This window comes from Vanellus vanellus (assembly GCF_965231255.1).
Source record: "Vanellus vanellus genome assembly, chromosome: 13".
In the NCBI taxonomy this organism is placed as follows: Eukaryota; Metazoa; Chordata; class Aves; order Charadriiformes; family Charadriidae; genus Vanellus; species Vanellus vanellus.
The window spans coordinates 3445320-3473169 of NC_138918.1; the positions used below are offsets into that span (position 1 = coordinate 3445320).

The 27850-nt window shown below is 53.9% G+C and overlaps 1 protein-coding gene across 2 annotated transcripts in view; it reads left to right on the plus strand.

Moving 5' to 3' along the window:
* TCF7 (transcription factor 7) overlaps positions 1 to 25589 on the plus strand; it is a gene marked incomplete at its 3' end in the record, with an annotated part of 75987 nt that extends 50398 nt beyond the window's left edge. The window contains exons 4-11 of one of the 2 annotated variants that reach the window (XM_082489822.1): positions 4787 to 4919; positions 8070 to 8160; positions 13693 to 13803; positions 14076 to 14238; positions 14447 to 14554; positions 18218 to 18266; positions 20373 to 20445; positions 25290 to 25589. In XM_082489822.1, coding sequence (XP_082345948.1) covers positions 4787 to 4919; positions 8070 to 8160; positions 13693 to 13803; positions 14076 to 14238; positions 14447 to 14554; positions 18218 to 18266; positions 20373 to 20445; positions 25290 to 25584 — 1023 coding nt within the window. The remainder of the gene's footprint in view (positions 1 to 4786; positions 4920 to 8069; positions 8161 to 13692; positions 13804 to 14075; positions 14239 to 14446; positions 14555 to 18217; positions 18267 to 20372; positions 20446 to 25289) is intronic. The other variant, XM_082489823.1, reaches the window with a different exon arrangement.
* Positions 25590 to 27850: the final 2261 nt, after the last annotated feature.

Consider the following 27850-nt stretch of genomic DNA (forward strand, 5'->3'; position numbering starts at 1 on the left):
GAGGATTAAGATGCCCAGAAACCCCGTGGAAGAAACTCCAGCGGAGTTTTCCCCACTCAGAGCAGGGAGCCGGGTGATGCTGTGAACGATACCCTGGTTTTGCAGGGAGGTGATACGGCACATTCAGAATTGGCTGACGGCGCGGTACATCTCCTGGGGGCTTAGGGCTGCCTTTTATAAAGTGAGAGCAAATTCTTAAATTCGTTCCATTATTTCAAACATATGGGAAATCTGTAAAATATAAGTTTCTTTCCTACCAAACAGCGTCATCTATGTGACTTTGCCTTAAAAACGAACTATAAAAAAAAGCCAGCTCTTCACTTTGGTTGTGTTTGTTCAAAATATAGTCATCAAAACCGAGAAGGGGTTGTTCCTCAGAAGGATGCTTTCTGCCTGCGTGCAACAGGGCAGATCAAAATCAGCCGTGTAAGCTGAGCTCCTGTATTCGGCTGGAATAATCTGAATTGCGGCGGAGAGGTTTACTTTCCTCCTTTGATGCGTCGAACAACTCCCCACGGCGCAGGTCGGGTGCGCAGCCCGTGCGAGGACCCGTCCTGGGTGCTTGTCGTGAAATTTAACAAAAAACCTTGATCCAAGCAGAAAAAAAAAATTCTTTACCATTTTTCCTAAAGTTTTTTTTACAGAGCTAAAAACGCACAGAGTTTTGCCGGCCGTGGAAATTTTTTGGTTTGATCGTTTCACTCAGATTTTGACTTCTGACCTCCCGTGCTACATTTTGCTAAGATTAACTTTAAAGCTCTAAAAGAAAAATCCTCTGTCAAGCCAGCAAAGTCAAACTACTCATTTTTAGCGTGTCACGACTAAATAGATCGGTCTTAAAAAAATGAGTCAAAGTACTTGCTAACACGAGGTGCTTTCCAGAAAATGTTTGATTGCAATCTCTGCCCATTTTCTAATGAAAACCCCACATTTTGGTTGAAAACAAACCGATTTATAGTTCCGAACAACTGGCACCATGCTGGCCAGGTTTGGATCTCCCCACGGCCGGACACACTGCAGCCCTTGCTGGGCATGTGTCCTGCGGGATGGGAGCAAGGGCGGAGGATGCTGCTCCTGATGGGGCACCTCGGAGCCGAATAACGTTGCGGCTCTGATCGGGAGGGTGATCCCGGTGGGAAGGACCTGCTGGGTTTGTGCGCGCTCAGCGAAAGGAGAGTTTTCTAGCTAGCCTGGAGCTGCTATCGCAATCAAACAGCCGTGCGTGAGCGGTGAGGTCTCCTAATTTTGCCTTGCCAACAATTAGTCTTTCTTAATAATTAATGTGACTGTGTTTTCTCTTTGCTCATCCAGTTACCTCTAGTTATTAAAGTCACTTCTCGGCTTCGACGTGGGAGCTTCTTCCCTCGCAGTTGGGGTTTTTTTTTTAATTATTTTCAGCGAGGCTGGGGGGGGGGGGGGCGGGATTAATGCTGCTGCGGGGTCGGTGCCTGCCCCAGCGCCGAGCGGTGGCACCAGCTGCGGGCACGAGGCCCACGGGGACCAGAGCAGAGCGGCCACCAGTCGCCGGGGAGGTGGGCGCTCCGGAGAGCTGCAGCTCGGCGAATTTGAGAAGAAGAAAAGGCCCTCCAGGGTTGTAAAACCCATTCTGCTGCTCCGTCCCCTCTGGAAATGCCGTTCGGGTGTTGCTGTAAATGCGCCTCTTCGTTTCTGTGGGGAGGTCGCGGCTGCACAGCTCATTCCCCGACCTGCCCTCAAAGGGCTGCGCTGGGAGAGGTGAGACAAAGCTGTCCCCAGAGCCCTTTCATGTCCCCCCCCCGGCTGACGAAGGGTGGGAGGAAGCTTGGGGTGACTCGGGGTTGGGGCCGTGACGCTGGGCACCAGTTGCATTATTTTGGGGGGGGAGCAGCAGCTCCGTCACCGCTTCTCTGAGCTGTATTGAAACAGGGCTTTGGGGAGGAGATGCAGGAAGATGCTTCACCGAACCGCAGCACATCCCTGTGATGCCCCGACCAGCACCAGCCGCCCCGCGGCCTCCCGGGGGACCTGCTGAGAGGACACCAAACCAACTGCCCTCCTGTTAAATCAGTCCGCTCGGCAGAAAACATTTACATCGGGTTAATTTTATGGTGTAAGACGTTGTCAGCTGATGAGTCCTGGCTTTGAAAAGCTCTTTCAGGGTTCATGCTCTGCAGCTGATTTCAGAAACTAAATCTAAACCTTGTAGAAAAGAGGAACTGAGACCCCTTCTCTGGCATAGAGACTTCTGTAAACGAGGTATGATTTCACAGCAGAGACGCATGTGGCAGCCACAGCACATCTGGTGATGACCAGGAGCTGCGGACGTGGCCATGGACCGCAACCGTTAGTGTCTGCGGTGTTTAAACCGGGGATCAATGCTGAAGGAATCATCTCTGTTTCTCCAGATCTTTGTTCAACATGTCCTTCTTCCCTGGGAGATGCGCTCCTGTGATGAACTCCCAAATGGAGGAAGCAGGAGGGGGCTGAATAGCTGCTTGCAGAAATTTCTGTCTTCCCTCCCTCCCGAGCATCCTTCCCCACCAGCTCTTTATGACTTGAAAGAGTAGGAGAAAAGTTTTTCAGCAAGGCAAGTGCAAACGTAGAAGGGACGCAGGGAAGGCCAGCTCTTCTTACTGGTGCAACGTCTTGTTTCCCATCTGAACTGATTGAAAATCGGAGTAATTGAGCTTAATCCTACTGTACCCCCAAATTACCATGTTCTGCTTTGATGGGGAAAAAGAGCAGCCCGTGCCTTTGCTGTAACCGCCCGTGCTCAGTGCTTTTCACTGTTGAGGTCTCCTCGACAGGACTGTTCAAGGGCCTTTGTAGTGGTTTGTGTCTTCTGTCATTGCTCCGAAAGCTGCTCACGGGCGCATGGTGCTGTGCTTTGGATCAGGCGCGGTGCGAATGGGAAGGGGAGATGTGCTCCACTCTGAAGAGCAGCAGTGCTTCAGCTGAAGTTTTCAAAACAGCTCAGCATCGAGCTCGTTCTGCTCCAGTGTCATGTTAAAATGTGCACGTAGAACTGCATATCCCTAATTTAGGCATTCGGGTTCTTAAATTAGCTAAACCATAGCTAATTTTAGAAATATCACTGAAAAGCTATTCTTCATCTCATTTCATGGGCAAGAATAGTAAAAGCTCAGGGCTCCAAACATGTGTTTAACTAAGCCCAGCGCCGCTCTCGGTGGGAAAACCACACAGCCCATAGCCTGCTGCAGGACGGGAACGCCTGTACCACACCAGTTTGTGCTGGGGAGGGGGGGGTTACATTCCCAGCGTCCCGCTGTACACAGTAAACCTACACCTGGTAAGCATCAGGAATTCGGGTTTTCATTCATTCTTAGACGCAAACCTGTGCAAACCCTTTTGGGTTTTATTTGCATGAGCAAATCTTTGTGGGAAAGACAGATGTGAAGCGGCGTCTCCGTCGGTCTGTTTTCCCTTCCGCTTCGTGGGTTTCCTCCTCGGAGCAGGGCTGCAAAATGCAGGACTTGCCCAGGGCTCTGGGGCTGCCCTGGACGCAGCCCGGAGTGGCAGGGAGAGGACCAGGACAGGTCCTCCAGAGCCATCAGCTGTGGCTGCGCCACCTCCGCCAAACCCAACTGGCGGTTCGCGCTCGCCCTGCCTGAGCAAAATCACTACCAAAGTGGAAGGCACCAGTGAATCAAGTCCAGAGATCCTAAATAACTTGTCAGAAGTCAGGCAGCAACTCATCCGGACATGTCCTGGTGGGACACAAGAGGTCTGCCCAATACCTGGCTCCTAACCCCTACGCTGCTGTCTTACCTGGTCCCTCCTCACCCTCTCCCCGTTTTGGGGTGCTCTCGGTCCTGTTTCTCTTTCTGGATTCATCTGGGACGAATCCTAACATTCCACCACCCAGGCGAAGTCAGTTTGGGTTTAAAGGCAACCGTGGGCGAAACCGGGCATGTCGGGAGCAGCTCGAGACGCTGGAGGCGAGGGGGCTGGCGGGAGGCGGCAGCGCGCGCCTGTGTGCGCGCGCGCGCGTGTGTGTGTGTTTCCCTTACATCTGTGCAGCTCTTATGAACAGGTTCCCCTCTCTCTGCTCCAACAGGCAGAAGTGTTCACAAAAAAAAAGCCCTTTTGCAGCGCCAATGGCCTCGGCTGTGCGTAGCCGGGAGTAGCTGCACGAGGAGACGGATTTTTCTTTGCTAAATTTTCCAATGTTTGCGGCATCCCCAGCGCTGCCTCAGCTCTCCCTCCGGTCCTTCTCCCAGCGCTGGAGCTGGGACCGAGGGGGATTTGAGCCCGAGGGCTGGCTGCCGGCCGCGTCGCGTTCTCAAAGGCACTGCTCTCAGCGCGGCTCGCCCCGCTTGAGAGCCCCGGGTTAGGAAAGCCCGAGCGCGGCTTTCGGGGTGAATGTCGCAGGAGGTGAAAGTCCGGATTTAGACCCAGTGGTGGCACAAGGCAGAAAACAAGAGCGGTGCATTGGGGTAACGATGAACGCTTGTAGCGTTCGTCCCGGAATGAAAGATACTGGAAATGAATGAAAAAAATTTCTTCTGAATTTTGAAAAAGCGTCACGTTGATTTGGGCGGTTTTCCACCTACCCGTGCAATGAGCTTCGGCTGCTCTCACTGTTTGGTTTATGGATTTTTCTTGCAGGATGCTGTAGTGTTTATTCAGGTAGGCAAAGGCATTTTCTGCCTTGCCCTTGAGAGTCGCTGGGGATTTTTGGTAATTCCCAGCCTCGCCTGCAAGGACGGGACCCCAAAGGGCCCCGGCCCTCCTTGCTCACGGAGCCCGACGACTTCTGAGCCCTCTCCCTCCTTGTGTCTTGCAGTCCAACAAAGTTCCCGTCGTGCAGCCGTCCCACGGAGTCCACCCGCTCACCCCGCTCATCCCTTACAGCAACGACCATTTCAGCCACGGCTCCCACTCGCCCCACTTGCCCGCCGACATCAACCAGAAACAAGGTAATGGCACCGCCGGGGATCTGCGCGGTGGGAGGGGGACGGTGCCGGAGACCACCGGGATGAAGGCTGTCACTTTCCTGGTCAATGGGAAAAGTCAACAGCTTTGGCCAATGGGGGCATTGCTGAGCGGTGGGAGTTTATGTAGCTTATTGGCAATGCTTTGTAATCCTGGTAGAGAGGTGTTTGATATCGAAAGTGCCAACTCTGCTGATCAAGAGTGCTCAATTCTCTGTGCAAGCTGTCCTGTAGCTTGAGACCAGCCCGCGAGACGATGCCCAAGAGTCAACCAGAAAATGGAAAGTAACCTTTCCTTTGACTCATACCCAAACTGTTGTCAGGTTGTCATTTTGAGAAAATAAATGCTTGAAACAGGAAATATTTTGACTAAACAGGATCGGCGTCTGATAGCTAACTGGATTGGTTTGTGTGTGTGTCCGTAGCCACACATTATGTGGTTGTCACACGGTTTGGCTCTTTGGGTTCTTGTGTGAGTCCAGGACACGTCAATTAGCTCGTGAGGCTACGGAGGAAAGTACAGTAGGTAGAGGTTAAACTCTGAACTGTAAAATATAGGTACATGCACAGGAATTCACCCCAGCCCATCATTCTTGTGGGTTACTGGCAAGCTGAGTCTAAAATCTAACTTTTCTCAACCTTATGTTAATGCAACAGAATTACCCAAAGCCTTACCCAGGCTTTTGCACAAACCCGGTCTTGATTTCGTGTGAAAGTGAGCAAATTGACAGTTTTGTGTCACGGCACATTCGGGAAGGGATTTGGCGTTCACCAGAGCTCAGAATTCAGTGCAAAAATGGAGACGCAAAACCAACTGTGGTGATTTGGGCAAAGGCCTCCACCCAAGAGCGATCCAAACTGTCCCGGAGACATCGGCTTTGCCGTGTTAACACTATTGCTAAAACGATGGAGTATCGAGGATGCTCTTGGCTGGAGGACACGCTGAATCTGGTCTGAATCCAGAGGCCACGTTCTGGGCTCAGCAGGGATGCTGATGGGGAGGATTTCGGTCCGGTGTAAGAGATACCCGAGCAGATCCCGTTTTTCCTCCAGCCAGCACATTGCTCGTCAGCCACCAGAGCGTAATAAACTCAGCAGAAAAAGATGAAGAGTTAACAAAATAAACCTATTAAAAGCTCAGCTAATGGCAGATTTCCGAATCTCAAGAGGAAGCGTGCGGATTTCTCAGTCCTCCCGGGAGGGTGACCCCGCGTACCTTCCTTCACGCTGCCTTTGCAGATGCCATGCGGAGCACAAAGCCCCTGGCCGTGAGCTGCCTCCCGGGGCTCGCCGTGTGCCTGGAAAGCCTTAAGCAATGCGGGAGCAGCTCACCCGAGGGATGAGCTGGTTCTATCCCTCCGTGGAGGCTCTGATCAGCGCTGGAGTAGTCCCTAAGCGTTCAGCTCTGCGGTGGGTCGGTCACTGGGGGAGGCTGTCCTCTGGCTGCACCCCCGCCCGCACCCCCCGTGCAGGCACTTCCCAGTCTCCCCTTTCCCATTCAACCTGTACATTTACCTCGGAGGCGGGGGGAGTCTGTCCATCCTGGAGACCCCCCCAGGTCCTATTTCTGGAGACGTTCAGACCATCATCCTGAGCCCGAACCTGCCCCCGTAGTGCAGCCGGGATCAGCTTTGCAGGGCCCATCCCCACGCTGCTGGGGCGAGGGTTTCCTTCCCCGTTCATTCTGGATGTGTCCCATCTCTAGTTTCGGGGCTGATAATCTCCCATTATCGCCTGGTGTAACTGCCTGAGAGTCACCGTCGTGCTCATTCTCACAGCATCCCTTTAAAGTGTTTCACGGTAGCCCAAGGACACGCAGACAAGGAAATACAAGCAGGATCTTCTGAGTCAGTGGCTGGTGCCCCAACCACTGGGCCAGCGAGAATAACTTGTGCTCTGGCTTACACAACGTCTATTGTTGGAGGTCCAAATCTCGGGAACTCCTGGCAGCTGCCTGATGCAGGTGCCGGTTTTGTTTGACCTTCAGGGGACTGCTGCGTCCCACTTGGGCACAGCTGTAGGCGAATCTCGTACTAAGTTATATGTTCCTTTCAGTTCAGTTCAGTTATGTATTTATTTTAGTTAACTCGTAATAAGGTACTTGGAATCTGTTGGTGTCGTTCCTAATTCATCATTTATCATTAATATGCCTAGGAGAATAATCCAGACTTGGGAATTTGCAAACCGCTTGCAACTAATCGCCAATTGATTGCGTGTATTTATTGCCCAGGACAGCTGCCGGACAATCTCTGTACACGATTTTTTGTCTGAGGCTCATTGGCAGTCAGCACTACACGATGCTGTGGCAGAGCTCGGCCCCAGTTCCCCCTCCCCCCCCCGCCAAGTTTTCCAGTGCGGGGCTCGGCCGGAGGCGGCTTTTGCCAGCAGCACTGTCGTTGTCTGAGTCCCACCCGCAGCCCCGGGCTCCGCGGGCTGTTTTCAAGTCCCGCTGGAAACGGCGAGATGCCGCGGCTGTCTCCTCTGGCCACGCCGCCCGTGCCAGCGGCTTTGAAGATCACGCAGGGATTCCCCGTGCGAAGGGTGAATTCCCAGCTGGCACCATACCCACCTCCACCGTTCCTTGGCACCCACGGAGCCCCGCGAAACGATTGCTTTGAACGGGGACTCAAATTGTTTAAGATGGAGATAGAAGTGCTGCCTGCCGGAGCATCCCCACTGGCCGCTCGTGGGGGGTCCCGGGGGACACTGATGGGAAGGGGGTGTAGGAACGGCGTTGACCATCCGTTGTGCACCTGAAGAGGCACTTTGGGAAGGGCTGAGGGATGTCCGGAGTCCATCAAATCCTTCCCAAAGCAAGTTGCTGCTTGGCCGCAGGGTGGCACGGAGCGGGGACGATGCTTGTGCAGCAGCAAACTGCCCTCCCCGTCCCGTTACACGAGGCGCTGGGACTCCGCAGCAACGCGGACGAGCCACCGCATCCCCACAGAGAGAACCACAGCGATAAAAAGGGCAATTAAAATATCCTGCCGCTTGCAGACAGCTATTTCACAGATATTCCCTGCTGCCCGCGAGTGCCCGTACATGCAGCAGCCGGGGGGGTCGGGAGCGGTGCGGGTCCGCCGGGGAGCGCGGTGCCGGCTCCAACTCATCTCCTTCTCCCTTCTCTTCTCGCAGGAGTGCACCGTCCTTCCCAGACCTCAGACATCCCCGGTTTCTACCCCCTCCCTCCCGGCGGAGTCGGACAGATCACGCCGTCGATGGGATGGTGAGTGTGGAGGGCTCGGCCCCGCGCAGCCCCCAGCCCACCCGCCGCTCCCTACGGGGGACGGTTTAGTGAACAAACCGCGTGCGGCCGTTCTCCGGAACCTCCACGGTGCTTTTCACCCCGGCTTCGTCCCTTCTGCGTGCTGTGTGATGGGGAGGAGGATTTAGCCCTGTTATAGCGATGGGGAGCGGATCCACAGAGAGGCTGAAGGTTTTGTCCCAGCTGGGGCATCCCTGGAGCGGGGTTGCAACCTGCCCCATTCAAAACCGCCTCCTGCCTTACGTCTAGCTGCCTGTGAGGATTAGGAAACCCAGGGAGAGCTTCCTACCCACCTCTCCTAATTGAAAGAAAAGCCTCTCTCTTTGAGTAGGAGGTAATTTTCTCCCTCATTGGGGTTTTCAGCGCAAACACTGCTTTCCCTGAGCGTGCCGCTGGTGTGGTGTAATCTAATGGGATGCTCCATCCGCCGGGCCGTGGTGCTCCTCGGGATCTGACACGCAGGGAAAAAATACACGGTGGCAGAGACCTGCCTGGCGAACGACCCCGGTACCCACAGCATGGCTGCGGCACAGCCGGCTCGGCGGCACCCGCTGCCCCGGGGGGGGAACGGGGAAAGAGGGACCGTGAGCTGGACCCCTCCCAAAAAGTCTCTCCTGCATGAGCCAGCCCCAAGGAGCATCCCGCCAAGAGGAGCCTGTTGGGAAACCTGCCCCAGGGACATGAGTTAAAAAGACACCGGTATGTGCTCTGTGGTCATCGCCGCTGGCTTTGGCCACCGTGATCGTCAGCACGCCGAGGGAGCGGGTCTGGCAGGCAGCGCTGTGTGGGCATCGTCACTCTTCAGATTAATTTTTAATCCCGGTCGGTGACGCAGGGACCTCGCAGAGGCTCGCGGGGAGGCTGCAGGCGGCGGGTCGGGGTGGCCGGGACAAGGGGAGAGTGCAGGGAGGGCAATCCTGGGGGCAGACGGCCAAATCCTCCCCGCTGCCGGCTGCTAAAACCCCCGCAAAGCCCGGCGGAGACCTCCAGGTACCAGAACACATTGCAAAAAATGGGAGAGCGAAGCGTATTAAAGCACAAAGTAAAATGGTAGCTTTTTGTTTTGTTTATGAATTTCAAGTTCCAGATATTTAACCACAAGGAAGCAGGGGCTGAGGCCTTTGATACAGAGTTTGGCTTCAAAGAGATTACATTTTGCCTTCTGTGCTAAATTTGCTACTCTTGGGCGATGATTTAACTCCCCGTATGATGTGATTCATCCTCAGGAAAAACAAGTACTGGGGTGACTGTGCTATAACATGAAAGAAATAGTCGGGGGTGAGAAAGGAGCCTGTTTGCCAAGTGCGAGGTCCGCTCTCGGGGTGGGATGCTGTTAAGGGATGCTGTTAAGGGCAGCCTGGAGCGCGCGGAGGGGAAAGAAGTCTGGTTTGCACAGAGGTTTTGTCGGTGGGTTGGTGGTGGAGGGAGTTTGCGTTGCAGAGCGCTGCCCCGGCATCTGCGGGGTTTGGCATCCTCAAGCAGCCTCGTCAGACACGTTCATTAGTGACTAATAGAGCAGATACAGTAAAGCTACAAACAGCCTGACGGAGCAGAGAACGGCCCCTCGAAGCGCGGGTGTCTAATAGAGCCTTTGCTCCTCCAAAATTTACAGAAAGAGCCCCAAAACCTCTCCTGAAGCGCCCCGTCCTCAGCCGAGGCTCAGCCCAGCGGTGTGGGTGGGTGCAGAAGTGGCAGCGACGACCCCGTGCAGGAGGCAGTGGGCAGCGGGGGCTGTGTGCCGGGGGTGCTCGTGCCGGGGATGCTCACACCGGTGCCACCAAGCCGGAGCGGCCACGCGCGGGAAGCAGCTTTTCCTCCACGAGCCGGCAGGCAGGAGCCGGGCAGAAACAGGCTTTGTTCTCAGTGAGAGCTTCGGGAGGAGGAGCTGCCATCGCTCTCTCTGTAATTAGCTGGGATGACAGTGGGATAAAAGCCTCCGAGAGTCCAGTTGAGTGAGTTTGGCTCACAGCAGCCGGCAGCCCGCGAACCGTGTCGCTCGCCCGCTGCCTGGGGCAGAGCGGCGGTGGCAGCACCGCGGCGGCCCCTCCGCGGCTGTCCCGTGCCTTTTTTTCCCCACCGCCCTCCCATCACCGGGCGATACCGGCTGTAACTCTGCATTCCCAACCAGCCGGGATTGATTCTGCAATGGCTTTAATTGGCACGTCCGAATCACTTTCGGATGAAGCCGCGATTCCCGGCTCCTTCTCTACCCCAGTGTCTCAGCCTCTGCAGTAACGCGTGTCGCTTCTGGATTAGCTCCGAGTGTTTTCTCGGCCCTGGGGCAGCCGCCTTCGACTTCAAAGGTTGTTTCGGTTTCCCGATGAGCGGTAGCACTTGGCTGTTTGTTGGTGTGTTTATACCCGCCGACATCTAAGGGTGGGAGAGGGCTTCTGCCTGGCAGGGTGTAAACAGAGCCCCGCCGCCTCGCCTGCCTTTCCGACAGACAGATCCTGCAGATTTCGGTCAAGCCGAGACACAGCAGCTCCCAGAACGGCAGAAACAGAAACCACCTTCCTCCCCGGCATGGCTCCAGGGCCTGACTGCCGCGGCGCTGTCGTTATTCCTCTTCGGGGCAGAAAGTTGTCTTTAGCCCTGAAAAATCCCTGGCATCCAGGAGCTCGGTCCTTCGCGGGGCACCGCACCTTAATGATAATGGGCGGTTTTTGCTTATTAGAGCTGAAAATAGCCGGTGCTGGCGTTAGGCACAGCTCCGTGCAGCCTGGCCGGAGGAGCACGAGCATCTGCAGGGGTTTAAGCACCCGGTCGCGTCCTCCTCGGGCATTTCGGTTTCCATGCACAGTTTTAGGCTGGCGGCATCTTTTGGCAGGTTTGCAGAACAAGCCAAGGTATTTTTGAGCTATCGCCATATGAAAACCGGGGTGGTGGGGGGGTTTCCCTCGCTGGGAACAACGAGGAACTTCCTGCATAGTTATTTTACTATCTCAAAAATCATTTCCAGCTCCAGGTCTGGTACATGCCCGCTCCCCAGTATGAAACAACTTTCAAAAGAGACGTAGGACCGAGCTTTTGGCATGTTTAAAAATGATGGGCATCGTTTTTAGGGATGCGCTGGGGAAACCAGAGCATTTCTGAAGCGTGTACAAGGGCAGAGGAGGTGTGTTCTCTCCGGACACTGGGAGATTCCCGTGCTCGGGCATCCTCCTGGTGCAGCCCACGGCTGCGTAGCCTCTTGTGCACCGCACAGAGAGAGGCTCTGACCAGGCTTTAGTTTTTTGGTCAAACGCTGCTCTTTTAAGCAGCTTTGTCTGTGCAATAGCAACGTCTCCTCGTTTTTCAGCACCCCTCCGCATTTTGCGCTTTAACAGGATGCACTCAAAGCTGCAGTGTTACTCAACAGCGGGGACGGAGGGGGGGGTCAGAGCTGGATCCAACCTTTCCAGGGAGACCCAGCTTCTCCCAAAATCAAGTCCAAGCCCTTCACTGCCCCTTGAGCCCAGGGGCCACCCTGAGCATCCCACCAGGCAGAGACGCCCTGGGGCATCGGTGCTCTGAGTCCCCTTAGCAAAGGGTATCTTTAGGAAACACCACGTAGCTGTGGATACTTTATAGACTCTTTCTTCCCGATCCCAGGCAGAGCCAGTCTGTCTATCCGCTCCCGTCATGTGGATTTAGACAGCCGTATTCGTCAGCGCTTTCTGCTGGGGCTTCTTTCTCCAGGTGAGTATGAGCTGTGTGAGACAGGGCAGCAGCTCGGCTGGTCTCGCAGCTTGCAGTGTGTGCGGCAGGAGCTTGCAGCAGACCGCGGCCACCCCGGCACGGCCAGGCGCCTTCCCCGGGGGCAGCCGTGGGAAGAGAAGGCGCTTTGAGGCAGTGGCTGGTCCAAAGGGCGGTCAGGGGAATATCCAGCGTCCCAGCAGGATGCACAACGACTGGGAGAACTCCAAGCTAAAAGCCTCTGCCTTCAGCGCAGCGTTGGGAAGAGGGGGTGAAATCCCTCGCTCGGGATTTTGCTCCTTGTCACTAACCTTAATCCTGAATATACCCCTGCGGCCACCACCGCTGAGTTTTGCTCTGCAGAGACTGTTGTACTCGGTTGTAACCGCTCTGTTGTACTCGGTCTCAGCCCTAAAAGCAGGACGGGCAGCGGGACAGCAGGACTTGCTGTCCCCTCCCCCGGCACAGCTAATCTGAGACGTAAGCACGTGACGCAGCCCTGGACCATTCATACTGCGAGTTTATGGTCACCCAGCACCGAATTTTGCCCTCTGTAAACATACCCAGAGCCCAGTGACATCCCAGTGAGCAAAACACATCCCCCGCGGGTGGAAACAGCAGAGCCCAGCGCCTCCGGGCGTGCTGGGGGGCAAAGCCCCCGTGGCTCCAGCGAGGAGGGCAGCGCCGCGGGGATGCCCATGTGAGGACGGCAGCGCCGCAGGGATGCCCGTGCACGCTGCGTGTGCTCACGCCCCAGCTTTCGCTTCTGCTTGGCCTTGTCCTAAAGAGCCATTAGCGGAGGTTTCCCACAGGAAAACCATGCAAACCCTTAGCCGTGCAAAAGCCTCGAGCCGTGCAGCCCTCCATCCACGCAAACCCTCAGCCCTGCAGCAGCGGCGAGGGAGCGCTGCCAGCCCTCCTTGCTCGCCGAGGCATCGCCGTGCCCGGCCTCGAAGGCGAGAGAAGAGCTAACGGTTCCCCGCCGAGGCCCGGCAGCCTCGCCGGGCCCAGCGCAGGAGCTGCCGCTCGCAGGATTTCGGGGCGGATTTTGCAGCGCCGCTGCAGCCGAGAAAGTACACCTGGTCAGATAAGGATCAGACTGTGCTGGTGGATTAAATTAAACGGCTTTTCTTTTCGTGCCAGCATATCTAATGAACAGTTCATCTCCCATGGGCAATTCTGCCATCTCAAGCTGCAGTCATAAAGTGGCAAGCTTGGCAAAGCTGGCTGCGCTGGCTTTACCCTCTGAAACTCTCGAGAGAGCTAATGAAGCCCGAAAGCTAGCGAGACCTCTCGTGATCTCAGTCCCGTGTTGGTGGAGAGCATTGCTTAGGCGAGGTGCACCTCCTAGAGTTGCAGTTTGGTTCATGTTCAGACCGATGCTATTTCTGTTAAAGGAAAGGCGTGGGGTGGTCCTAATCTCTCCCATCCAAACCCTTGGGTTGAGTTTGTTGTTCCTTTTTGCAGTGCTAATAAGATATTGCAGCAAGAGGGATCTGAGGAGCTGAAACCCCTGGTTGAAAGCTCCCTTGATCTCGGTCAGGCTGGTTTCCTCGCCACCGTGCGGTACCCGGACCTGGCAGCTCGGCCGGCCGTGCCCGCTGCCGACGCGGCGGGGGCGACCCAGGGGTGGTGGGCACTGCCTGCCCTGTGCACCAGCCTGGCAGCATCTTTGGGTTTGCTTTCCGTGTCCTCCGCTTACCGTCTGCTTCTGCCACGTCAGAGTGCCATCTCGTGAGCCGCACCGCTCCGGCTGCATCCCCAGCATCCCCGGCACAGCCCTCCCTCCCGGCACGGCTCATCCGCTCTCTGTTGCAGGTTCACTCACCCGCTGATGCTGGGCTCCGGCATGCACACCACCGGCATCCCGCACCCCGCCATCGTGCCCCACTCCGGCAAGCAAGAGATGGAGCACTATGACCGAAACATGTAAGTTGGAAGTGCCGGCAGAGCTCCTCAACGGCATTAGCACCTTAATCCCCATTTCATTTCTCCCTATTAATGCTCACGGGGTGCGCGCGGGGATGGATCAACACCGAGCTCTGCCCGCATCAGGCAGCGGTGCGCAGATCTCGGGCCCCCGACTCGCTTGTACCATGGGGTGGGTTTGGTGTGAAGTCTTCTGCTGAGCTTGGTGGCACCAGGCAGGCGGGCTGGAGGGCGGCTCTGACGCTCACAGCTCCTCTTTCCGTCCCACCAAGGAAACCTCAACCAGAACCAAAGAGAGAGAAGGAAGCCAAGAAGCCCACTATCAAGAAGCCCCTGAACGCTTTCATGTTGTATATGAAAGAAATGCGGGCGAAAGTCATTGCCGAGTGCACCCTGAAGGAGAGCGCCGCCATCAACCAGATCTTGGGAAGGAGGGTAAGATCACACAGGGCTCAGCGCCGTCGTCCCAGTGCAGCATCCCCATCCCTTGCAGCTGCTCTTAAGCACGTAACAAGCATCTGCTTTTCAAATCCCTTCAACACGCAGAGGCAGATGTGTCGCGGAGCGGGGTGGCCGCGGTGGGATGGGCTGGGCTGGGAGGGGGCGGCGGGGCCACGTCTCACCACCACGCTTGTCCCTGCAGTGGCACGCGCTGTCCCGGGAGGAGCAGGCCAAGTACTACGAACTGGCTCGCAAGGAACGGCAGCTCCACATGCAGCTCTACCCCGGCTGGTCTGCCAGAGACAACTACGTGAGTGGCTGCTGCGGCTCGGCCCCCCTCCCCATGGCATGGCCAAAAACGGCCAAAATGGGGTGCTGACAACTGGTGTTTGCCAAACATCCAGCCTGACCCTGGTAATGCCATTCCTGACGGCATGATAGGTCTAGAAATCCACATTTCAGGAGTATTTTGAACATCCTCTTGGCTCACTGCCTGTCTATAGCATTAATGTCATAGCTCCCCGGCTGCCAAACCGTTTGTTCACTTCTTGTGCAAGTAAATACGATTAGAAAGGAAGAGGAACTTTTCAGTGATGCGCATGATCTTTGGAAATACAATGTTATGGAAACCCACTGCTTTGTGCGTCTCAGGCAGCAGCTGAGACGTCTGCCCAAGCGGGAGCAGAGCATGGGGCAGAGATGCGGGATCGGGATGGCTTGGGGGGGCTGAACAGATACCCTCCGTTCGCTCGGTGGTAGCACCTCGTTTATCAGCTTTATATCATGGGGCTGGGTACCGCGGGCTCCGTAGCCCTGGGTACGTGATGCTGAGCCCGGGCACATGCGGTAGTTTTGAGGGGTTTTGCCGAATTGAGGGCTGCCGCCTCTGCGCGGTGGGTTTAAAACTAGCACAGGGCGTCTGCCCTAGCCACGCTCACGGGAGTGTAGTAATAATGGGAAATCATAGAATCGTAGAAGGGTTTAGGTTGGAAGGGAGCTTGAATATCATCGAGTTCCGACCCCCCTGCCCTGGGCAGGGACACCTCCCGGTAGACTTTTCAAAAAGGCAAAATGGGAAAGCGTAAGCTGCTTTGTATGAGTTGTAGCGCTGCTCAGGTCTGAATTTGGACTCTCCGTGGGGTTGCATCCCAAGCAGCAGCCCCGTGTACTGCAGGGCACGTAAGTGGCACTCACAGGATGACAGTCACAGAGTTTCTGTCTGTCCCTCAGGGCTTTGATCCCACCCCCATCTGTCATTATTAGAGGACCCAGACCAAATCAAGCGCACCACGTTCAAAGCGTTCAAGTGCAATTGGAGCAAACGCAGACAACAGCACTACTCGCTCCGCGAGCGCGCAAGCTCAGCCCAGCTCTTCCCTGAGCCTGTTTCCCAGTCAAGGTTGCTGGTAGGGGCAAAATCCAGAGTGGAAAAGGCAAAAAAACCTCCCCCAAAGCAGGCAGTGGCTGCTAAGCGGAGCAGCTGAGCCACGCAGCAAATAGTGGTGGTTCTCAGCCAGAAAAATGAACTAGTGCAGAGGGCCCTGAAACACGCTGAGTGTTGGGATCGTGCGTTCCTGTAGCCAGAAGAGCTTTCCCGGTGTACAAGGGAAAGCGGGGAAGCTCCAGCCTTGACATTCCCCGGTTTGGGCTGTAGCGAGGTACGCTGCCGCGGCAATCGGTGCCAAAGCGATCCCCAAGGCCTGAGCGGAGAAAAACCTGCGCTTTGGATTTTATGGAGAGCTGACTTGACCGTACATCTAAAAAAGCTCATTTTGAAGGGGGCTGCAGTGGACTGGCCACGCTGGCACAGCCGGGGTGCCCGGGGTCCCCCCGGCTCCCTGGGGGAGATGCGGCTGCAGCTCCTGGGCTGGCCGGAGGGACAGAGCTGCTTCACAGCTTGCGGTGGTAGGGCCGACACTTGGGAAGCCTCCGGGCTACTCCATGGAACATTTAAAAGTTACGCTTTAAAAAAAAAATTATTTACTCTTAGCTATATTAATCACTTCAGTGGCACCGTGTTTAACGAGGTTGCAAAGGCGTAGCGGTGCCACACTCCAGGTCTTTTCTAGTGGCTTTCTCGACTGTTTTGATCTTATGTGCCTAACGAGCTCGTTAGACACTTGAAGCAAAGCACACGCAAGTCTTCAGATGTCCGTCCATCCACACAAGGGCTCTGCCCTTTGATCTGAGCCTCCATCATTTCCCCCGCGGCCGCTTTCTTTCCCCTGGGAGCCGCACAGCGAGCACCCATCCAGCCCACCCTGACCACCACTCCTTCCAGAAAGCCCAAACTCCACCGAGGGCTGAGAAAACACCCTTAAACAGGCCAAAAAAATAAAAACACCAAAAAGAAAAAAAAAAAAAAAAAAAACAAAAAACCAGAGGGCAGAGGTTACGGGAAGCCCCCAGCCTGTGTTTCCCTGCAGCAGCACAGAGGTCCCTGCCTCCTTGCAAGCACAGACCAGGAGCTCAGCATCCTTATGCAGCTTTGCAGGATCAGTGCTGGATGCTGCCGCCCTCCGGGGCCGTCCTTAGAGAAACCGGGGCAGCACCAAAGGTGCTGCCCCGGTTTCTCTAAGGACGGCCCCGGAGGGCGGCAGCATCGGTGGGCAACACATCTGGAGGGCATCAGCATCTGGAGGGCATCAGCATCGCTGAGAGCAAGGCACCATCTTCCTCCAAGACCAAGCGCATCCTCCATGGAAATCTCAGTCCCGTAGCATCCTTCCTCTTGGCAAGGGCTGGTTCCTTGCTCCGGAAAAGTTTTCCCTGCGTAGCTAGCGGCTTCCAAAGGCAGACGTTGGCTCTCCCAGCACCGGTGAGCAGCTGCTTCGGGGCTCGCGGTCGTTACAAGGGATGCTTTTCTCTCCGGAGCTTGAGCAGGGAAGAAGAGGAGGAGGAATGTAGGTCACTTCTGCAGCACGTGATGCGGATATCGGGCAGGAAATACAGTTGCTCCCACACTGAAGAAAAAGCTTACCGCAGCTCAGAGCTTTCCACCTTCACTCAAACCACAAGAAGTCATCTAAAAAGTCACGGGTCAAAGGCGGCCCCGCGAGCTGCCTGCTCCACGCAGGCGGCTTTGCGCCTGCGCCGCTGTGCCCTCATTAATAAGCTCATTAGGAGATGAGGGGAGTTGTTGCGTATTGTGAGTCAGAGAGGCAGTTTGGGGATAAAATTGGGTTTTCCAGTTAGTGAGGGGAACAAAAACAGAAGAATGAGAGATGGGCCCAGAGCTGCAAAAGCATTAGATGAGTATTATTTAAACATAAATTTCTGTGGATTTCCCAAAACTTTCTTTCCCTTTTGAAGTCAGGGGTGCTCCTCCTGGTAACACATTATGGAGTGTTCAGGGATAAGGCACCACATTAAAGCACACATTGGAAATAGGGAAGGTGCTAAAATGGGCCAAGTGCTTTTTAGAAACATAAATAGGGAGGAGGAATAAGAATACGCCAGGAGGATCAGCTGTTGATCAGACTGCCTCTGTTGCATGCTGTAAATCTTGTTTAATTCCATTAATCTAGTTAAATCTATTAATTAACTTGTCAATTAATTAATTAAAGCTATAAAGGGTGGGGTTCCCAGGTGAGACACATGAGGATGGGTCCAGGAGGACTGGCAGGATTTGGCAGAGGTGCTGGGTTTATTATACCTGTTCTGCATCCACTAACATTTTCTCTTGCGCCTTCTTATGCAGCCGGCAGTGCCAGTCGGGGTCTCGGCTGCATTTGTAGTGTGGGGAAAGGAAAGGGACGTCCACGTAGATAAAGCTGAGCAGGTCCCCTTGCGGCGGTTCCCAGTCCATCTCTCCCTGGAACGGGCAGAGCCGGCAGCCGGTACAGCCGAGGACCGGGCGCTCGCCCAGGCAGCGGCATCCTCACCCATCGGACCGATCCAGCCCCGAAAAGCCTGCGCAGCACCCTCGGTCTCCTGGGAGCACGGACTAACGGCCTTTCCTTTGATTTCCTAGGGGAAAAAGAAGAGACGAACACGGGAAAAGCAGCAAGATTCCAACTCAGGTAAACGCGTGCGGCTCGGTGGCTGTCCCCTCGTTTCTGCTCAGAGGGGATAATCCGAAGCAGTTGTCGTGTTTTACCATGTTTTCTTTTCCTCTCTTGAGCTTAACTAAAGAAAGGCACTTTTATTTGTTCTTAAGACACGGTAAATTAACATTTTGGTGACTTTTTCGCAGACATGTTTGAATTCGAACATGGGTAGTGTGTGAAAAGTGAAAAGATGAGGTTTTGGCGAGTGCGTAACTTCATATAAACTATCACTACACTTAATCTATTCAAAACATCCAGGGTGAATGTCCCCATCAGCCCTACAGATACCATTAAATAAATAAATCTCCTCTCAAATGCATCAGTATTGCGTGTGGGACTAAATGCAGTGAAAGGCTTGAAGATGACCTATGAGGCTACCCAAATTTGGTTTCATTTCCAAGTAACCCAGAGTTCAAGTAAAGTCATACTAAAAACCAGTATCAATTGCTTCCCAGCACCACACTGTTTATTAGAAAAGGCCCTCTTGACAGATTTCAGCTGGTGACACACACGTTCCCATCATCCAAGGCTATCCTGTGCTGGTTTCTGAAGTATTTCTGCCGTATCAGGAATAAATAATATCTGTACCACTAAATAGTCATTATAAGACATCAAAAGACTGTCCTTGCCCGCTATGGCATCACGTATACATGAAGTTAGACAGCCTGTTTTTTCCAGTATGTCCATTCTGTGATTGCCTATAGACTTGCCAAGAGCTTTTCCCACTCTGCAGCCTACCAGTTCATTACGGCTCATTGCTCTTACTCACTTTTGGATGCAATCAAGTCGGCCAGATGACAGGCCGTTGCCTTTCTAAGCAAAACGCTCGTTCTCTCTCCCTCCCTCCAGAAATGCGCCCCGGGGGGGGTGCCAGGTCAGCTTGTTGCTCTCTTGGCCTCGCACACCCACGCAAAGCCCCGTCACACCTGAGCTGGGGACCCCGCAGCGCACAGCTGGCTGCATCTGGGCGCTGCAGTTGTTGGTTAGGGCATCGGAGTCCAGCTCTGGTGTTACTGCTGTGGGTGACACCTCCATGCGACCAGAATCCCACCGCCTGCATTAACTCATAAAGTTCAGATTATCTCGTTAATTTAATGAATAGCTGTTGGATGACCTCTTTGAATTGTCCATAAAAAGCGATTCCATGTCTGTGTCCCAGTAATACCTCCGGTTTAGCCAACACTGTTGATCTCATTCGGTGCCTAGACCGATAAGGGGAATACACGCTCTTGGGCTTATGTGTAGTGTATGTAGGTATTTATATATCCATATATGTGGTAATTTAACCTGTTATGGACTGAAAACCAACTGGCGGTCGTACACAACAGGAGACACTGGTGGTAGCTGAAAGAGGGAGTGAATCCAACACAGAAATGGACTGTTCAAATGCCGTTTATAGCACGAGAGAAAAAACACGACGTGCCTGAAAGCAAATAAGGCTTCGCCCTAATGAACCCCATAATTACACAGCAAAACTGCAACATTTTAGGAGAGGCCACGGAGAATAGCTTTTTCCGTGGGAACTGGAAGGGGAATGGTGGGCGGCAGAGTAGAATAACCTGGGCCTGGGTCTCCTTGGTGCTAACTCTGCTTTCAGCCTGCTTCTGCAACGTTTCCTCCTCTTCTTTTCCGTGCGCAGTCCGAGCTCGCTGGCAGCCCCGTTTAGGCGCTGCCGGACAGGCAGGGAGCAGGTAAGGATGCAGACACGGGGTGGGGGGCAGGCAGCGCCTCTGGAATTCGGCAGCTTTTCCAAACCTAAGAAATTCCAAGAGCTGTGAGTTTCCCTGTAATTGCCCATATTTCCCAGACCCGAGGCCGTTTCCTCCTTCTCCCCCAGCTGCCAGCAGGGATCACTGCTATTTGCCTAACGGTCACTTTTTTCCAGGAGAGGTGGTGCCAGCGCTGGTCTGTTGCAGAGAAAAAAAAAAAAAAAAAAAAGAAAAAAAAAAAATGGATTGTAGTCTGTTAGTCGTGTGTTAAAGTGGCTAAAATGATGTTGCCTCTTTTCTTCCTCCTGCTCCTCCTCCTCTTTGTGCCTCTGCCTTGCCCATTCTCCGCCGCGCATGCTTCTGTGTTCAGATCCTGCCTCTCCTAAGAAATGCAGAGCTCGCTTTGGCCTCAACCAACAAACGGACTGGTGCGGCCCGTGCAGGTGTGTATCGGCATCTCTTCACTGCTGGGGTGCTCCTGGGCGAGCGGGTTCGGCTCCCTGCGTTCCCCCCCCCCCCCCGCCCCCCGCAGCCGTCCCAGCGCTGGCGGGGGCTGCTCCGGCCAGGCGCGGGGATGGGGTTTTTCTCCGGGCATCGTCAGGAGTTGTTGCGTGAGCTGCAAGGGTCAGGCTGCACCCTGGGTTTCTTCCCCCCCACACACCCCCCCGAGGTTATTTTGGTGTCGTGCTGTACCTGTTCCTCAGCGTTAAAAGCTCGTTTCCAGAGTGGAGATCTCTGTGACCCCGATGTGGAGCTTTCTGCCCCCCGTTAAAGATTTCCTATCGGATAAATAGCACCTTAGGGCCAGCAGTGAGTAGTTAATGGATTTCTTTTTCCTATTTATACCGGGGCTGACCCTGTGTTTCAAGAGCCAGCCCTTCTCGGCCCTGCGGTTTTGCGGTACCCGCCGTGGGGTGGGAGAGCCTGGAGCAGTGAGACAGTTCCCAGCGCCCTGGATGGAGGTGGCCGGGGGATGGAGAACCTTAGTTACCTGGTTCGGGGGGGTGGGAGGGGGGGGTCTGCAAACGCAGCTGGGCAGGAAATCCTCCTGGGGGGGCTTCTGGACCTGGGCACTGAAGCACGGAGAGGTTCCAGCCTGGACAGAGGTTTTCATAGCACTTTTTTTATCCCAACGCGTTGAGGACTCCAGCAGAAGCTGGAAGTAAAGTGTTGCTTAATGCGTTTACCGCAGCTTAAAGTGACTAAAATCGGTTAGTCTACCCAAGGCTGAACCCCGCGGTGTCCCAATGGTGCTTGGCCACCGGCCTTGCTGGCAGCCCGAGCCCCGGTGGCGGTGGCCGAGCCCGAGGTGAGCCCCCCTCCCTGCCGCCGCGTCCTGCGCCGCGGGGTGCCGCGCCACAGCAAAGCTCCGGCTCGCTGCGGGATGTCAGCAAGCACCGGCTTTGAACTCATTAAGAATCAGGACAGAACTCCCTTAATATCTCGTTAATACTTTACCTTGGATGTCCAGAGAGGGGGTTTTGTCACCCAGCGCCACCGAGCCGAGAGCCCCGTACCGCAGCGCAGGGCACGACTCCGCATCTTGGGGCGGTTTCTCCGGCTTCCCTCTGCCTTCGTTTGAACTCTCTTCATTCAGCTTCTCCGCTGCGCTGCTTCCCCATTAACACAGGCTGCCGGAGCGCTCCGAGACCTTAACGTGCTTGTGGTTTTTAACCTTTGCCTCTCAAACCCCGGTTAGTCACGGCTGTTCTGCAATTCCCCGTACTAACGTGCCGCTGCCGGCTCAAGGGCTCCTGTCCTACGCTCTCTGGTCGCCTGCGGAGAGCTGCTTCCACCAGAGGACTTCCACTCCACAGGAGAGGTTAACTGGTTAAAATGGGGTGTTCCTGCTCTAGAGCTTTCACCCTCCTCCCCCTCACCCCGGCAAACCACTCCGGGATGCCGTAGTTCCTAAAGGGAGAGGGATAAACCCCTTTAGCTGTGTCACGGCCACGTCTGCCGTAGCCCGCTAACCCCTTCGTTGTCAGCAATCTGTAGTATCAGAACTGCTTTTTTCCCCCCCATTATTTTAAGTCAAATTAGTGAATCAATGGATGGATTTGTATCATCCTGAACAGGTGATGGCACCTCCCCATCCTGCAGCCGCTCCTGAGATCACACAATCATAGAATGTCCACGGACATCATAGATGTCCATGGGAAATCCAGCTTCTCCTCGGGCTTGTCTGCTCTGGGAAATTACAGCCCCTGTCAAACAACCTCCCAGTGAAACACTCACTTCAGCGGGGCTGTCGTGTTTCATATCACATTAATTGGGTCACCACGGCTAACGATGACACTGACAGCAGTAATAGCACTCCTCTTGTTCACATCCAGTGCGAAGTCATGTTTAATACTGGACTAGTTAATACATATTCTAACACCGTCTGGTTTTTCATTAGTAAGATCAAAGAAAGGTGTGTGCCCGCATTAGCGAGTTCTTCATTTGATCTGTTTTCCTCAAACGAGGCAGGCGAGGCAGGGAGCCGGGCGGGCAGAAGATGTTCATTTTAGCTGGTTTAGCTGTAAAGTCGTTAATACCATCTCCAGCAGAGGAATTGTTCCCTCGCTACTATTAAGGTGACATCTCGAGAGCTCTTTTGTTTAAAACTATACTGAGATGCTGAAGGACCCATAGCGGGTGGCGTGAGGGATCTGTCACACGAAGAGAAGGACAACCAGCTCAACACAGAGTACATCACGACAACGTGAGACGGTGCGAGGGACTGACTCTGAATAGCCAGGAGTAGTTACGGTCATCTGGGCGTATGAGATGGCAACTGGAACTTGGGATAAATATTCCTGGGTTTGATACTAAACAGCAGAATTGTCCAGGCATGTGGAGGAATCATGCCCAAATCCGCTTACAGCAAGGATGATGTATGACTTGTAGTTTTGAGACCCCCAAATCATAACATAGAAACAAGTGGGGGAACCTCAATATCTTCTCCAGGGGATGAAGGGAGACTGGTCCCTGCTCCTCGGGTGCTGTTGTCTTCAGGACCTTCCTGGTCCCAGAGGGCTTCTTGCTAGGAAACTGGGGCTGGGGGAGGAGAGTCGCCGCTGATGGGCTACTTTTTTGTAAAAGAAACCCTTTGTGTGAGTAAATCTTCCCCATCTGCTGAGCTCTATTTGTCATGCTGCACCGAAAGGGAGCACAGAACTGAGTCTTTCACAGTTACGGGTCCTTCTTCTGCCTCATCTCTCGCTCCAGTGTCTGTCTACGTTGCGTTTTGTACTTGTACTTCTGCTTCCTAAGGTGGAGATCACAGCGAACGTTTCCTGCCCAGAATAGCCACAGGCTGAAGTCTCGGAGCTGTTTTGCCCTTAGCTTAGTTAGCAGTTTAGGAGGTGATCTACCCTCCGAAGACCAACAAGTCCTCTGAAGGGCTCAGAACTAGTCAAACATCCAAAGCAGGTCCTCAGCCAGCCTCGGACCATGTCTTCCTCCGGCCAGTCACAGGCCATTTTCTTCCCTCTTCCTGAATCTGTTGAGCACCTTCAACTCAGCTGTGTCACTGAGTGAGAGGTGGGGATGAATGTAAAGTATTGTGAGATGCAGAGATGGCCGAGATCAGAGGCTTTTGCTGCAGAAAGAAGAGCTCAGTAGATGATATTGTGCACAAGTCTAGGAAAGGGCTAGGAAATGAGGTCTTAAGATGTTCTTAAGATTTTGAGCTGACTTGCATTGCCGGAGGAGAAAAGCCAAAAATGGCGTGAAGGGCAGTGTCCTGGCAGTGCATGACCTGGCACTCCCAACCACAGCGATGCTGTGTGCCCAGTTCCCTCTCCGAGCGGGCACAGCCCAGGGCTGGCCAACAGATGGGCAACCTGCCCCGTAACACCGTCCACACATGCGTGTCCCATGTGCTCTGCCGCAGGCAGGTGGGGGCTTATGCATCGGGGGGAGAACCTTTTAGTCTTGAACTCAGTGAGAGCACATTTGCCCCACTCAACCTCCCGGAGGTAAAGACTGGCTGGTGGCTGGTGAGAAACCACAGAATGGTTTGGGCTGGAAGGGACCTTGAAGGCCATCCAGTGCCACCCCCCTGCCCTGGGCAGGGCCACCTCCCCCCAGCCCAGGTCGCTTCCAGCCCCGTCCAACCCGGCCTTGAACACCTCCAGGGACGGGGCAGCCACAGCTGCTCGGGGCACCCTGCGCCAGGGGCTCACCGCCCCCACAGCCGAGAATTTCTTCCCAATATCTCATCTCAATCTCCCCCCTTTCAGTGTAAAACTGTTCCCCCTTGTCCCATGGCTCCCCTCCCTGACCCAGAGTCCCCCCCCAGCTCTCCTGGAGCCCCTTTAGGCACTGGAAGGGGCTCTGAGGTCTCCCCGGAGCCTTCTCTTCTCCAGGCTGACCCCCCCACCTCTCCCAGCCTGTCCTCCCAGCAGAGGGGCTCCAGCCCTCCCAGCATCTCCGGGGCCTCCTCTGGCCCCGCTCTGACAGCTCCGGGGCCTTCTGCTGTGGGGACCCCCCGAGCTGGAGGCAGCGCTGCGGGGGGGTCTCCCCAGAGCAGAGCAGAGCGCAGCAGAGGGGCACAACGCCCCCTGGCCCTGCTGGCCACGCTGCGGGGGATGCAGCCCGGGGGGCGGGGGGCTCTCTGGGCTGCCGGCGCACATTGCCGGCTCATAGGGGGCTTCTCATCAAATCCTTATTTTGATTTTTATTATTAATTTGATTATTATTTTGATTGTTTATTATTGTTTTGGTTTTTTATTGTTGCTTTTATTTTTATTGTTTTTATTTTTATTATTGTTTTTATTTTTAGTACTACTTGTAGTAATTTTTATTATTATTATTACTCCTTTTTTTATTTTTATTCTTGTTGTTATAACCCCCCTCCCCCTTCCTCACCCAGGTGACGGATGGCGAAGGTGAAACCTTTCCATTACAATTCAGCCCACAGCGCACTGTTGCTGCGGCAGTTCCCGTACCCAGGGACCGGCCGGGCGCGGAGCGGGCACCGCCAGCGCGGATTGTGCGCGGCCGCGCAGCTCTCCCCCCCCCCCCCCCCCCCCCCCGCCGCCCTCTCCCCCCCTCCCCCGCGCGGGGGCCGCCGTTATGGCGCCGCCTGGCGGTGGCCGCGGGGCCGCGCAGCGCAGCGGAGGCATTGCCCGGGCGAGGACCGGGGGAAGGGGGGGGACCCCCGACCGGGGTGACCCGGGGAAGGGGAGACCCGGCCGGGGACCGGGAGTCCCCAAGTCGCGCTGAGCAGTGGTTTAGGACTCGTGTGTGACCGTGAACTCGCCCTTTATTCACAGATAACTCTCTCCACTGTTCCTAGGAGGAAAAAGAAGTGCATTCGGTACTTACAAGGAGAAGGACGCTGTGCCAGCCCAGTTTCTTCCGATGGAAGTGCTATAGACTCCCCTCCCTCTCCTCTGGACGCACTCCAATGCATCTCCTCTGCTTTCCCTTCAGACAAGCTCGCAGCCCCCGCTGACTCCGCACACAGAGAACAGCCCTTCCCCGTCTCCGCTCACCTCCAAACCGCCACCGGCTCCTCCAGACTGATCACCAGGTGCTCCTCTGCGCCCGCAGAGTCCCCAGCGTACAGCGTGGCCTCCACGGGGACATAGTCCCGCGCTCCCAGCCACCGCGGCCGGGACACCGGGCACTTCGCGCTCTCCCACCTGGTTTGGCTGCTGCCCATTGAGAAAGGACCATCCAAAATCCCCATCTCGCTGTAAAATGTGCAAAGTTAAGGCGACAAGGATGACTCCTAAGGATGCTGGAAAACTCACTTGGTTTTTCTTTTGGGGGGTGTGCGGGGGGTTAAAGATAGAAAAGCGATTTCAAAAAAAAAAAAAAAAAAGAAAAAAAGGTAAAAAAATAAGTCCTTGCCAAAATTTAAAGTGCTGATGAGTAAACAAGCCTTTTGTCCCTGCCCTGTGCTGCTTTTTTTTTGTTTGTTTGGGATTTTTCCTCTTTTTTTTTTTTTTTTTTTTTTTTTTTAAATACTGCATTACCTTCAAGTATGGCAGAAAGCAGAGCCGAAGCCCCCAGCTTGCTGCAGTAGATGGTAGGTGCTATGGACCCAACGCTGCCTTCCACCCCCTGCTTTCCCGCCTGCTTTAAAGTGTAGCCGCTCACTCGCTCACACATCTCTCGTAGCCGTTACACCACGGAGCTGGAAAAGCTGGAATAGGAGCATTTTTTTAAAAGCCCTTCCGTCTGAAAATTCACCGTAGCGATGTTAGCTTTCAGATCCGACCGGATGACGGAGAAATGAAATATTTAAACCAACGAGGTGAATTTTTTTTTTTTTTTTTTTTCAACTTCTTGTTTGAGAACAGGAAGATACTGTTTACAGGTAACCGGGTCTCTGTGCAGACGTGTCCCGTTCCGTGAGCGTAGGGAGGACAAAGGGAGCACTAACCGGAGCGGGAGAGGAGCCTGGACCGGCCGCTGGAAGGGCCGATTGCCCGGTGCAGGGTCTCCCTTGCTGTTAGGGATTGTCCACCACGGCCATGGAGGGGCAGAGATGTCCCCAGCAGGCTGACCCCAGGCAGAGGACCGTGCCGGCACACTACCCCGCTCTTCGCTTCAGGCTGCCATCCATACTGACCCTCAACAAGATCAGAACCCTTTTTTTTTTTTTCCATAATTTGGTGTATAACCTTTTAAAAAAGCTTGTTCTAGCTTTTTCTAAAAGATCCTCCCTCCCCTCCCATGATGATGCCGAATGTTAATGTATTCTCTCCAGCTTGGAAAAGTTTACCAGCTTCTGGTATTTTATTTATATTTTGAGCTTGATAAACAAAAAACACTGCGGACAGGTTCTGATCTCCCTGAAGTGATGTATATTCCAAATTAATCCAAGTTCTTGCTTTACTTCAGGTTTACAGACTTCTCGCAGAGACCACAATCTAGTCCAGTGCAGATTTTTTCCTGCTTGAAACAAATATATTTGAGACTGCTGAAGAGAAAAATAACACCACACGGAGGGAGAGGGGGGTCTGTTTTTTTCTACTTTACAGAATAGGTTTTAGAGTACTGAATACAAAGTATGTAGTAATATTATTGTAGAACTGCAAGAAATTTAAGATGACCTTTATAATGTACAAAATATTTTTATATTTTTTTTCTTAACGCAAAAACAAACCCTAATTTTTTACATTGGACTAAACATAACTTTTTAAACAAGTTTATGCCTCAAAGATTGAAAATTAAAAAAAAAAAAAACACCAAACCTGATTAGTCTGTAGAGCAACTTTGGGTTTATTCCCTTTCTTTAGGTACTTCTGCTTATAGTAGTGTAGATTTTTTAATTTCAGTTTTAGTTTAGAAGAGCTAAACGTACTGCTTTACTCCTCTCCTGTGTAAATGTAACTTCAGAAGCACTGACTGAAAGCTACATGCACAAACCTGAAAAGTTTGAAAAGTCCTTTGACAGTCTGACGGAATCATTTTAACCCTTAGAGAAGTAGCATTACCTGAACCGACTGCCAACTGCACACTTAGTCGTGTACTTACTGCGCTCAGAGGGTTAATTACATAGCACTAGATCCATACACAATCTGCTCGGGTTTAATTATTTTAGCAGGCTCAGACAACAGCATGCTCCAGTGCTGAACAGAGGAACTCAGCAGATTCTTCCCAGATCTGACATAGTCTCTTTTTATCACTTGATTTAAAATAAAAAATTACAAAAAAATTGCTTTAAAAAAAAAAAAAAGCTGTGTCTCAGCTCACCATTTGTCGCTCTGAGAGCCTCTGATTTACGGTGCTGTAGAGGTGTCACCTACTGTAAACGCCGCAGATGACACATGGGCCGCAGTGGCCTCACGTAGCTCAGCGCTGGGAGTAAAAGTGGCATAACTGAATCCCCAATTGGTGCCTTGT